At 42.7% G+C, this 13,619-nt stretch overlaps 1 protein-coding gene across 7 annotated transcripts in view; it reads right to left on the reverse strand.

The window, feature by feature from the left end:
• Window positions 1-13,619, reverse strand: part of LOC128887435 (cell adhesion molecule Dscam2-like) — a 212,464-nt gene that overhangs the window by 52,509 nt on the left and 146,336 nt on the right. For 6 of the 7 annotated variants that reach the window (XM_054143287.1, XM_054143285.1, XM_054143284.1 and 3 more), the window contains exon 11: window positions 9,476-9,886. In XM_054143287.1, the coding sequence (XP_053999262.1) occupies window positions 9,476-9,886 (411 nt within the window). Of the gene's footprint in view, window positions 1-735; window positions 1,087-9,475; window positions 9,887-13,619 lie in introns of all 7 variants that reach the window. The other variant, XM_054143283.1, reaches the window with a different exon arrangement.

The raw sequence follows: 13,619 nt of genomic DNA on the forward strand, positions 1-13,619 counted from the left end.
AGGGTTTGGATGTAACGACCTTCGAACGAGCTCAAATATGGCGAATTTCTGGTGGGTGTGATAGATACTACAGTTTCTTCGTCTCCTCGTTAGCATAGTTGCTTCATCGAGCCATGCGACTTCGTCCTCGACTACCTCGAGACCCTCAACCGTAACTTCGTTCTTCAAAGTCAACGGAGCCGGAGATATCGAGACATTGTTTCCCAAAGGGTGGCGTACAATTCGAAGGGAGCTCCAAAAAAAAAAAAAATTACTAATTCTAGATCTCTTACTTGATCATTACAGCTCAATAATATCTATTCTTTTGTATCATTGTAATCGTACCAATTATCTGAGGTATAGAAACATCCTTTCCATCTCAATGCCTGGTAAAACTATGTTCGTTCTAGAAATCACTGTGTTAATCCCCCCATCGTATACATTTCATTGTTCCCTTTAAACAAGAAACACCTCGAGGGGCTATACCAAGTGAAAGATAAGTGACCAGCACCTGGATGTCTTCCTAAATATTTGCAACACTCCTTCAAGGAAATTTACAGCCTCCCAATGAATTCCCATCACGCGATACAGGGTTGAGGGGTGCCGTTCGAGACGCCCCGTTCTGTATATACGCACAGACACGCACACAGACAAACACGCGGTGGCAGACGAGTGTATCGCTGCACACGGTTTTATGTACACAGGTTCTTACAGCTACCATGTCGATTTTTGTTCTTGCTCGTTTGAGACACCAACCAGCAACGGAGAGGCTGGTCGAGTATTCGGCCAGGCCAGCGACGTTGCTGATCTGGCACGTGTAGTTCCCGCTGTGACTAGCGCTGACGTTATTTATCGTCAGGATGCTGGAAAACGGCGGATAGTCGCTTATCTGTATGTTGTTGCCCGTCTGGACGACGGCCGCGTTGGATCCGCCCGACGAAGACGACGTCGAGCCGCCGTCACCAGGCCTGACCTGTATCGGTCTGTCGTCCATCAACCACGTGATGTTGAACGGCTGGTCGCCCTGGCTCGTGGTACACATTAGCTGTGTCCTCATCCCCTCCGTCACACCGTTCTCGAAATAAAACGGCGAGATCCGCGGTGGAACTACAAACGTGACGTGTAATAATAGTATGTACCTGCATGCCGGTACTAACCGTTCTCCTATTCGCGTATCTCGACCGGAGACGGCACTTTCGTTTCCTCTTTTCTTATTTTAAGGACAGAATTTAGAGGCTGAAAGAGAGACGGCTTTTGGGAGCGGGGTAAAGGGCTCATCGATGATGATCGCCAGGGGAAACGCGCAGCTCGACGACGAGACTTCTATGAATCTAAATCGAGTAAGTGAATTTAGAGGGATGTAGGACAGAGTTTCTATATTTCTGAATGGAGTTGTAACGAGGCACGAAACTGTCGAAATAGGATAATGAATATTAGCTCTTTCGTTGTATATTCATAGTAGTTCACCTTGGGAGCTAAATGAGTTTTTCAAATTCACGACTATCAGTAGCGTTGGATCAAGGATCTCGTGTTAAAATTCAAACCTGTACCAAAGATTTATCATATCTAAATAATCCTGTGTTAAAACTTAACCGCAGGTGACCCCGACAGACCCTAAATCTCAGGTCCTGGAAATAATAATACTTTGAACAGAATATTTCCTACAATATTTCCATATCCAGCTTCTCGCTTTAACTCATCCCATTTCGTCAGTTTCAAAATTGAAGCAACCAATAAAGTACTGGCTGCGACCTCAATGTCACTGACTTCGTCCCTACGAGCCTCATTCTTAACTTCGTAACTTTGAAAAAGTTCACTCCAAACAGAATATTGCCGTAAAGAAGTGACTTGTTCATCGAATAGCAACGAAACGGCTCAGTTCGCGGGATAATTACATCGAACTCTGGAAACTCCGCGGGACTTCGCGCCAGGGAAACGAAATTAACAGCGGAGCTCGGTACGCGTCGAAAGCGAGGCGCAGTTAATAAATCTTCTTCCCGAACGTCTGAAATTAACATTAAAATACAAGCGCGGTTACACAAACTGCTTGAAGTTTAATCCGTTCCCGGGAACGAAGGGAATGTAATTAATGTTTCCCTTCATGCCGACAATGCTCCAAAACGGGCCACAAAAAGAACCTGGGGCGTGCTTTTGTGTAATATCCTCGTGATGCGGAAAGATCACGCTTTTCCAACAACTTTGCCATATTTGTCGAAGTCTCGTCGACGCAGAGGAGGCCACGGGATCCGAAACTCGAGTTCTGGATCTTGTTCGACACTCGTTCTTAACGTGAAACGCGTGACACTCTCTGGTTCCTCGTCTGACTATATACGGGACTGTACTACTTGCTGCGTTACCAGTGTCTTATTTATGGGGACGTTCAAAAACAAATCTACATTGACACTATATTGACTATATCTACGATGTATACTATGGGTTTGACTCACTTGCAACGTGAATTTTTATTTTAATCTTATGATTTTTTTAAAATAACAAATTTCTTCCGTACTGAATATTTTATATATTTGCCATTCATGATGTTAATAGAATAAATACCTCATTCAAAGCTACTGTAAGGGATTTTCATCCTCCAAACAACAAAAGAAACCGATGTAATACTTTCTCCTGCTCTATCCAAGAACGAGGTTCCTTGTAAATAAAAATTCCTCTCAATCCAACCCTAATCTTTCCTCGAAAACTGGTCGAAGTCGATATCTCTAAATGTCTCGGGACTTCCCAATGCGTTTTTTCTCACGTGGCCTCCCCAGTCTGCAACAGGACAGGTGCAACGCTCCCCCACGAGAGCCAGAGCCCGTAAAAAATTGTGCCCGGGCCATAAATATTCGGCCACGGCCGCGCACACGTACCCCGCAGCCCGGAAAATGAACATTTACGAGGCTGGATAAGTGCTTATGTCGCCCAATGCGTCTTCAAGGGGGCTGCTGGCCAACGAAGTCGCGATAGGAGTCCTTCCAGGTGGAACGTAGCACCTGAATCCTGTTGATCGGTGTCCCCTGGCGCGGACACGCGCTTGCGGGGGCGCAAAGAACTTTCGGGAGAGTTAAATTAAACATGGCTTGTATTTTTTCATTTCTATAATATGATTCAATGGTCGTTGAATTACTTACCCATGCCCTATGGGACGACGAGCGGATTAAAAACCGAAACGTACCAGAAACACTACCTGGGACGAAGGTACGCGAGAGACCTTGAACTTCGCGAAGAATCACGCCACGAGAAGTTTCGAAACGATAGAGAAAAAATCGTACGTTTGTGGTGTTAGTTGGAAATGAAATTCATGCAATGTAACGAGGTCGCTCGCATAAATTTCGTCCCGTGTACGATTTACTGCAGTCCCAATAATGTAACTTTAATGACGATAATAATGATAATGAGCATGATATTACACAAAATCATAGGAGAATATCTCGAGCGAAACATAGCATAGTCTTCATAATGAAAAAACTGTTCTACAATAGTGAGAGTGATAATAGCTCGGTCAGAATCGGTCCAAACGTAATCGTACGATACAACACAGATACGAAGCGTTCGGAAAAGTCTCTCCGTGGCGGGGCGGCTGATAAGAACTGCCGTTGCAAAAGCCGTGAGCACGAGTGATAAATGAAACGAATGGTATTCAATTCGAAATGAACGCGCCATGTGAATTTGAATGAAATCATAGAGGTTATAAATGTTTCCTGAAATTTCGTGGGTGTTACAGTGGGAGAGTGAACCGTGATGAACCTACTGCAAGTAGGTCATGTACGTAGTCACTGGCGAATGTGTCAACTAACTGGGACGGTTTAGCGAAAGTGTACAATTTACTTTGCATGGATCAATTGGAAATTTTCTTCTCGCTACTTCTTGTCTGCTTCGGAAAATAATACTTCTAGGCATACAAAAAAAATTACACTTTTACTCAACGCGCGATGAGTAATAAATGTATACATTTTATCAGTAAAGTATTAGGTTGTCCCAAAAGTTTCTTTCGCTTTATTAATAAGTAATACATGCACAATATTTTATGTTTTATGTTACATTACTGAATTGTGCGCGACTCATTTTGCTCCATTACTGTTACAACATGAATATCTATGAAATTAGATTGTCTATTTATATAAACACGACCACATAAAATAATTGAGTGCAACTCGCGAAAGAAACTTTCGGGACAACCTAATACCAATTCCTTTTACAAGCAAACTAGAGTACACCCACCAAGTTCACATTTTTCTCGTACCACGTGTATTCCGTAAAACATTGAATTTTCATTTCAAACACTTTCGCTAATCCCCCCCCAGAATGTGGAACGACCCACTTGGATACAACAATCTTGGATGGAGTTCGAGAAAATGATCCCGAATTAAATTGAACACTGAGAAACGCTCGAGCTCGTGCTTTCGACTGGAGAATCGAATATTTACCCAAGTCAAACGCTGGGGGATCGATTGTCGAGGGCTCGTACGCGAACGAGCTACCCACGGAGGGACTTCCCCTTAGCTCCGTATATCGAGAGCAACAAAGGTGATGGTGAATTCATTCGAACGGGACAAATAGAGCACGACTCCTACTACCGGATCGTGTGAGCGTCGTCCACGGCGATCCGTCGTTGCAAGAAAGATACCATTTAGATGTGGATAAACTGTGTGGTTCTTACTTGAATCAATCCAAAAAAAGTAGGAGCAGAAAGTAAAAGGATGATGAGAAAAAATGACATTACGTATATATATGCTCTCGCATACGTTGATGCTGAACGATGCATAATGTTTACACGGATGTGTGTGTGTGTGTGCGAAGATTAAAATCAGTTACGAAACGGTAAACTTTACGTGGAAGCGATCTCACGCTGTGACATCGAGCCGGTGTGACGTCCCGCGGGCTCCGTGGGGCAAAATTAAACGAAAAATCCTAATCTGACGGGGGATCCGGGTTTAATTTTGCGGCAGACGATTCGAAACGTCGACGAACACGCGGGATGAACGCTCATGTGCGCCGCGTCCCGTGTTAAGGAGAGAGAGAGAGAGAGGGGGGGAGAAAAACCAATCGAGGCCCCTTTCTCTCTCGCCCGAGCGGAATTTTCAACGAGCGCTTCGATGTCACAGATAAATACGATCTACGGAAACATACTTGGTCGACTTAGCTCGATACACACTAGGAAAAATAATATGGACGTTCGCACAAACGAGAGTATGAAACACTGGCAAAAGATGATGTATATATACCTTACGTGTACATATAAAGATGGATGGGACGTCCCACTCGGAACGGGCCACCTAACCGTCTCCTCAAGTCGCGAGAACAGGGGCGAATGAATCGTAAAAATGATTCGAAGCGACGTTTTGGGGTGAATATTTCGAGAGAAAATTGTTTCTTCCGTGTCATACGTCTTTTCGGAGTGTTTAAGCTCGATCTTGGCTTATTGTTTGTTCTTCTCCCTTTGTATATATTTTATCCGACATTTACGTGTTCTCGTGGCGAACGCGAATGCGTACAATAATTACGCGTAAATATTTTAGGTATCTACGGTTTGGTAATGCATACATTTGTCGATGAAATATTTCATATTTGATTTCGAGTTCTGGAGTTTCGAGTTATTTGAGAGTCATGATAACGGCATTTGTATTAAATTACTAATGAACGATGCTGATTGTAATTGAAAATTAAATCGAGCCAATTGTTGCAATTATGAGCATGGCTTCACTTCTTTAATGTTAATTAAACGTTTCTGCCTTTCCTTTGGCGGCGTTTTGGTAACTTTCGTCCAATTAACGTGTGTCATTTATTAACAGATAAAACTGCGAGGGGGAAATAATAAAATGTAATTATTTTACATTGAATGAGTGTTCAAATTAAATAGTGAAATCATAATAGTCTACAAAAATGGTGTCAATGGTGTCTTCTATTATTAGTCCCCCAAATTAAAATTAACTTTCATATTAGTTCCTCTTCCGTTTTCACAGGCTTCGTCTGCTCTCTAATTGCTTAAGTTGATTAAAGAAAATTTATTACCCAAGAGGATGTAGAGACTTTATTGTTTAATTAACAATAAAGAAATTAAAAGTGCTACATCCAGCGAATTTATCCTTCCATTTAACTCAATTTCTCGAATTAATTGTACTGAATATATAATAAGTGTAAATTCAGTATTACAATTACGTCTGAAAAGTAATAAGGTTAATAAATTTATCTTTTTGTTCAATTTACGCAAGTTATATTCTCAAACGTAACGAGTTGAATACATTAAAGTTGAGTGCAATAACAAATTATTACATCTATCCATTTTCGAGTTCGCAACTGCTACAATTGTCTCGATTTAATCGCGAATGATTCGAAATGGACCATGCAATAGAAAAGAACGTGTACTTACGTGTAAGCGACCACAGACCTCGAAAATTCTGAAAAAAATATGACATCGGAAAGAAACTTTCTCTCGCGACGTATTCACCCCACGAAACGCTTAAAATTACCTACGACGCGCTTTCCGTCCCGCGACAACTAAACATGAGAACACTTCAGGCATGAAATAAACAACACTGTATGAATGGCGTCTATGTAACCGTTCTATCTCGCGGATGCACTCATCGCTCAAATGAACGCTATATCTACTGATCTACCAGCTGATCCTAAGACTAAGATCCTCTCCATCGATCCGTTACCTTGGTAAAAACAATTCGGTGGCCAGTTTCGTACGGGACACCCCCAAATGGATACACATATATAGATATACGTGTAAAGAGCGTCCGTATGGTAAATCTGATCGAAGCGTGCAATTAGGCGTGCAAAGAGAAACAGCGTGCAGGATCACAGTGTGTGTAAAGAGAGAGTAACGGAGGGTGACCAAAATCGGAAGTAAGAGATTGAAAATTCGCGACACGTCCAATCGAGCGACAGCGCGGAACCTCGAGCCAAGGGATCGTTTCGGTGTCGCGATTCCAGCACGGCTATCTAAATTGAAATCTAATAAGCCGCGTCTATGGGTCGCTCGGCACGTTCCGACACGGTCGATACCGTCTTACGATCGGGACGTGGCCCAAAATAACGCGCAGTCCCTCGATCCTGCGTTCGCGAAAATTAAATTCGAGACTTTTCCTGCTCGACATCCGCGATACGCCATTGGACGTGCCGCTGGGCGTGCACTTTGGACTAGCATGTAGCAGAAACAGGTCGCGTCGAATTACTTCGAACCTCCGGGGGTCCGAGATCATCCGCGACCAGGGGTGGGCGAAGTTCCTCGATGAACATTTCGTGTAACGAATAAAAGATAAAAGGGACGCGAGGATGGAATTCAGAGAATTTGTATTATTGCAGAAATTCGAAGGCTTCGAATCGTAACGCGGTATAAAGAACCTGTATCGTGAAATGAGATTAAAGGAATTTCGATGATGGAGTGAAATTTGAAGATATACAGTGGGAATTTGAGGAATTTAGTTTAATGAATTCGAACTGCAGAATCGAACCTCAGAGAATTTCGTTAATCCAGAGGAGAATTTTCCGATAAACGAACGAAAATGTCAGGGTTTCGGTTGATAATCGTCTAAAAATTATTCGTTACGCGTTCCTGGGAATGAGATTTCGCCCATCCCTGTCCGCGACGATCATCAGCGAACTCGGTGCTTAAGAAACTCGACTCGCGAACGTCGACAGAGGTGGGTTCGACGAGGAGGGAAGATCAAACGCCCGTTAATTGATACATCCACGTCGATCGATACGCCGACGGATATCTTCGCGGCGGAAGACTGCGAGCAGTGACAAAAAAAAAGTTCGTTTCATTCGTTGCGCGATGGAAAATTGATCGCCACGGCGCGATGCAGCGGGCTGTGCACGTTGATTGATCGATCATACTAGCCACAGGTTAGAGCGACCGCGTAACGCCGTTTCCTTACCCAACGATCGATCAGTTACTTTTCAAAGCGAGAGTGTGATCCGTCGGCTGGAAAATCCTCAGTCTGTCTTTATCATGTACCACGAATCGTGAGTGAAGCTGGGACTATTCTGGCGATACTTGTTTCATCGAGAAGCAGGTGAATAACACGAAAACGTATTGATCCTGGTATTGAAATTTGTGAATGTACATTAACTTGAACAGTTTTAAAGGAAACGGAATATAGTTTCAGTTATGAAAGAGGGAATACGTTTTAAATTATGTTTTAAATACGATAGGTGGATATATTGTTCTTCTTTACTCGTTAGATATTACTTAATACCTAAAATAGTCAATATTGATTGAAAATTGATTTTGAATAAAAACACAAGCACTTATACAAGTCACTTTACTTTCTTTTTACCAAAATAGAAATGTAGTATAAAATATCGTTAAAGAAGTATTTTAAATAGAAATTTGAAAAAGAAAAACGATATGGAAGAACCTGATTCATAGTTCACATTCTCCAGTAGACCCAGGCTTAATAATCAATGAATAATACATTTTCTGTCCTCTTTCTGTTTTATAATATACTCAATTGCAACGAAACCGTAAAATAAAATAAATAAAGATTGACTCGAGTAACAATTTCCCAGATAATTTTACTAGTGGTGATTCATCTGAATGGATTGAGAGCGTACTCCGAAACGCGATGCATTCAAAACGGCGAACGTGCGTGCAACAAACGATGCAATTCACGATCTTGGCGCGTCGAAGCATGCAGACACGTCGAGATTGATGCAACGCGATGAAAGAAAAAGACGGAAATTAAAACCCCGCTTAAGGTCACGTTCTTACATGCGCAACGTGACATCTATCACGGCCCACGGCGCCGTTTCCAACCGCTTGCAAGTGCGAGGGGCGAAATTGTGTTTGAGGGCTCAATGATTAGAATTAATTTATTGTAAACGTTTCGACTCACAGATTTGAATTATTCTGAGTATCTGTTGACATTAATATTGAAGAGAATCTGAAACGATTGATTATAATTTATTTATAATGTGATATATCTAAATATCGTGCTATAGCAGCACGTATAATAGCTTCACTTTAATAACGGTAACCTAATACTGCTATGATTAATGCGCATTAATTACATATGCAAATATAGCACGGTATTCGGTTGCATCGTAATAGTAAATTTGATAGAGCCATACTCTATGGAAACTTCACCACGATAGTCTTAATCCAAAAATGATTAACGAGATTCAAATTTTTTCTTCGGATAGTACCAGAGAACTTTGTCAACATCAAAAAAATGAACTGCATCATTATACTATTCACAGATCCCAGACACGTCTCAAACCTAAGATTCAGAACGTTCAAAATAAATTGATACTTCTTCCCGAGCAATGCAATTAAAAATATTTCGAATTATTATTCGATGACCGATCCATATAGAATAATCTATGACAGACATCTTCCCTGAGATGTCTGTCCAGGTGGGAATTCGCCCATCCGTGTCGCGAGCGGTTGGAACGTGTCAAGAGGGCGGGGATCGAAGACGAGCAACGAGACACCTCTGTCGACGCGCAACGCGAAACGAAAGAAGGTACACCAACGGTGTGCGTTTACCGTTGACGTGAAGGAGTGCAGAATGAGCGACGGTGTCTGCGCCATTGGCCACGCGACAGGTGTACGTGCCATTGTGCGCGGGTGCGATCGTGCTAATGCTCAGGGCGCTGGTAAAAGCGTCATATTGTCGGACGGTAATGGCCTTTCTCGGGGACTGTTCGGCCTGGCCGTCGGCCTTGGGGCCCCGCTTGGGCCCCTTAATCGCGTCTCGAGGACCCGCCGGGTCCTGAACGCGGCTATGGCTGGACGACGGAGCATCCTGCGGCGTCCTGATCGTCTCTATCGGGACGTTATCTTTGAGCCACGTGAACGTCAGTGGCAGATCGCCAGTCACGACCACGCACTGTATGCTAGTACGGTCCCCTACGTTTAAATCGCGAGCAAAACTGAAAGGCGTGATTTTAGGTGGCACTGAAAGAACAATACAAAGACAAAAGGTGGCATTCCCAGTCAAAGCGGTTCAGAATCGCTAAAGAGAATCGCGGTTTAGTAGGGCATACAGGGGGTCTGGGGGTTTGGAGGGCGGATGTGTTCAGGTGTAAAAGAGGTAAATCGAGAGAAGGGTTGGGGGGATCGTGAAGATCGGAGCACGCACTTCGAACGGACGGTCGTAATCGTCCACCGGTGCTGTCGGACGCTACCTCGATTGGTATTTTGTGGAACCATTTGGGGACTGGTATATTGATATATCAGAAGTTTTGTATTCAATTGCTTTGATACCTTTATGAAAGTATACCTAGAGGATTTACCAAAAATGTTATCAGTGCACGATATTCTTTCCATTGTAAAAAAAATACTATGCCATGTCAACTTTGAACAGCTGTAAGTATACGAATGAGTTGACAGATCTACATGGATCTTCACACGTGTTCGTCAAACAGTAACGCTATTTTTAAAAAAATAAAATGACGAACCTAAACCTTATCTCTTATCGAGCGACAAAACTTATTGAACAACTTATTAATTATAGGATATATATTCATCGTGAATAGATAAGTCTACCTCGGAGCTACACTGTGTTAGATCCAAATTTATTTTTTGATTCAAGCTATTTCAAACCATTAAACTGGAATAATAATCTTCATTGTTACTTGGTGTATTGAACTCCATCATTTGGACTAAACGCAATTTGCCCAAGGTACACACGCCGATAGCAGTATGTAAACCGAGTCGCAGTCGATGCTATTGCGAATATTCAATTTCATGTTCGAAGCCATTTTCGGAATACTACCGAAACATTATCTTACTGCACAAATGAAAGGACAATATGTACAATAAATTCCACTGAATACGATACTAAACTCGATACTTGTAAACACGTGAATCAATAAACTACCGTGCAACAACAACAAGGCAATCTAAAACAGTTCCGATTAATCTTATAAATTACCCATAGATATGAAATATGAATATATTTCAAACATCAAAATTAACTCTAAACAGACGTCTGATAATCTTCCAATGAAAAAAGAAACAATAGAAAAAAGTTATTCGACTGCAGTTAAATCAAGAAATAGTCTGTTTTCCGATAGACAAACTAAAGTTCATCCAACACAGGGTTGAAATCAGAAGTAGACAAGTTTCTTCCTCCCCTCATTAGTGTCGTTAAATTTAAACTACATCGAAACTCGGTATTGCTCAGTATCGATCAATATTAATCCCAAAATCATCGAACATCATAACCCGACACCAAGCACCTGAGATATCGATGCTTCGCACCAAGCGCTCCGGTATCAAATGCTCGATTATCATCGTTGTCGATTGTACCAGTCCCCATCTTTAATCGCCGATCGAATATCCCAGAAGGAAACTCGTCGACGTTGTTCACCGTCACGAATCCCTTGTTCGAAAACGTAAGAATCCAGGCAGCACCGGTCGATAGAGAAAGCGAGTTCGTAGGACACTCCGCGCGGCCGAAAAAGCAGCTTGGAAGCACGTGAAAATTTCCGTTGGGTCCCGATACGTCGAACGAGGGTCGGCCCTCTTGGTTAATGAAAGCGCGCGCCGGGTCAAAGGTCGTTCATATTGTGCTGCTTGTAATCACAGCCGCGTTAATTAAATTTCCACGGTCGCACGCGACTACATTAAAGTCTTGAAAGGGCCTCGAAGGATTTTCTGCTGGAAAACGGGAAGTGGAGGGGAAAATGGTCGGAAGAAAATTTTCTCGCGAGACGACAGCGATCGTTTGGGAACGTTGACCAGCCGTACGGAGTGTCCTAATGCGCGACGCATAAAGGATACGTTTTGTTGGCGGTTCTCTATACAAACGGACAGCTTCAGAGACACAGCCGCTCGTTGCGGACCTCACTGGGTGCACCGTGTCTGTTTCTCCACTGGAAGAAGTCGGATTCGTCGTTTACGCCATTAGAGAATTTATTTGGATTTGCGGTGCTCCTTGGATTCCAAAATGGAACACTGAGAGCTCAGGTGATTATTTGAGGAGATATCAGGATGAGTTATTCTTCCTTATGTGTGTTCGTTCATAGTTTAAATTTTCGATTCATAGAGTAAAGTGGGTCGATTTAAATTTAAATGAACTGTGACTCTACAAATCCACCAACGGTTTCTCAATTCAGTTATGCGAGTAACCACAAATGACTCGATCGATCGAAGATAGCAAATTACAACAACTCTCCAAAATTCACCATCCATGCTCCATTCAGTGTCCTGAAATCCAAAGAACCCCTCGAACAACAATTCCACAAACACTCTATCGAAGGGTAAAAGAGCTCTGCCGACCTATTTTATACCGCGCCAGCTGCCTTGCCGCGAAAAAAGCGCGAAATTACTGCATCCGATTAAACACTCGATCGGAGAAACGATTGATCGAGAAGCACTCGAGCCAAGTTCGACAAACGTACACCGTTTCTACACAATTTTCAAACAGGTTTCGTCGATAATTGTATCTCTCCTGGAAGCTTTGCACTCGTTTCCGCGTTTCCATCCACCCATCGTTCTTTCAATATCGCTAAAGCGCGTGGCATGCAACGATCGTAACTGGTGTAATGCGCTTCTTCCCCTCGATCCGTTCAACGATAAAACCGATGTTGTGCGAACAAGCAGCAACGCCATTGATATATAACCCCTATAGTCGGCGGTTGATGTAAAATTTTTCATCGAAACGGCTTCTCCCATCGACCAGCGAGCGATTTGGCTCGCGTCAATTTCATCCGGATTCGTCCGCGCGCGTCAAAAAAATGTCCAAAAATTATCCCCCTCGGTCCGTATTAATTAGCAAATTTATTCGTTCGCCGAAACCGTCCCGTATTTTTCACTAAAGACTCCAATTTCCGCGCGTTGATCTCCACCCACGAGCTTTCGCAATTAATTCAATTCATTCTATCGTTTTGCACGTAAATGATCAAACGGGAATGAATTAAAAATGGTAATTACCTCTTAGCAAATGAGGACAGATTCGGTTGAAAGGCTCTTTTGCTTCTATAATTTCCATTTATTAGACGGAGATAAACAGCAAGTGTTTTTAATATGAATTCATAGCAATTTCGTAATTATAAAGAGCATAATAATAAGTACCATTCCGTGGGAGGACCCTTCGATAAGTACAGTTATGATGCAAAGAGGAATGAATTGACAGAGATATATAATACCGCAATAGCAACAAATACATTTTACATTTCGATAAAGTAAATGACGAATGTATCATGATTGGAGAGCTTACTAATAAATACACCTCGATAACCGAGAAATGAAGTAAACAAGCCTCTCGTTTTCCAGTCGCTTGCTAAAGAGCAATTGGTATTCCACGTTTTGTAATACTTTAACTGTTGAATTCAGGCATGATCACGTAGTGGCGTCGATAAACAAGCACGCGAAACTTCCGCGTGAGTTTTCCCGCGAAAGGGAAAACAATCGACAGTACTTGGATTGATTGCTTTCGAGCTGGCATAATTCGGTCGCGGCAGGCGTACTCGACGTTCACTTTTTACCCTTCAATTACGAAAATTGCCGACAACATTGCGCGATTCCACCCTACAGGACGGTGTTGTAACAGTATCGTGGAGAGGGTGCACGGCAGTCTCGAGTGAAGTGCGCAACGCGCGAAAGAAACGGCGACAGAGTCACGCGATAGAATATCGATGCTTCGACAACAGCGTGTTTATGTACAGGTGCGTGTACACGTTCT

Source organism: Hylaeus anthracinus, unplaced genomic scaffold, assembly GCF_026225885.1.
Source record: "Hylaeus anthracinus isolate JK02 unplaced genomic scaffold, UHH_iyHylAnth1.0_haploid 11989, whole genome shotgun sequence".
Classification (NCBI taxonomy): domain Eukaryota; kingdom Metazoa; phylum Arthropoda; class Insecta; order Hymenoptera; family Colletidae; genus Hylaeus; species Hylaeus anthracinus.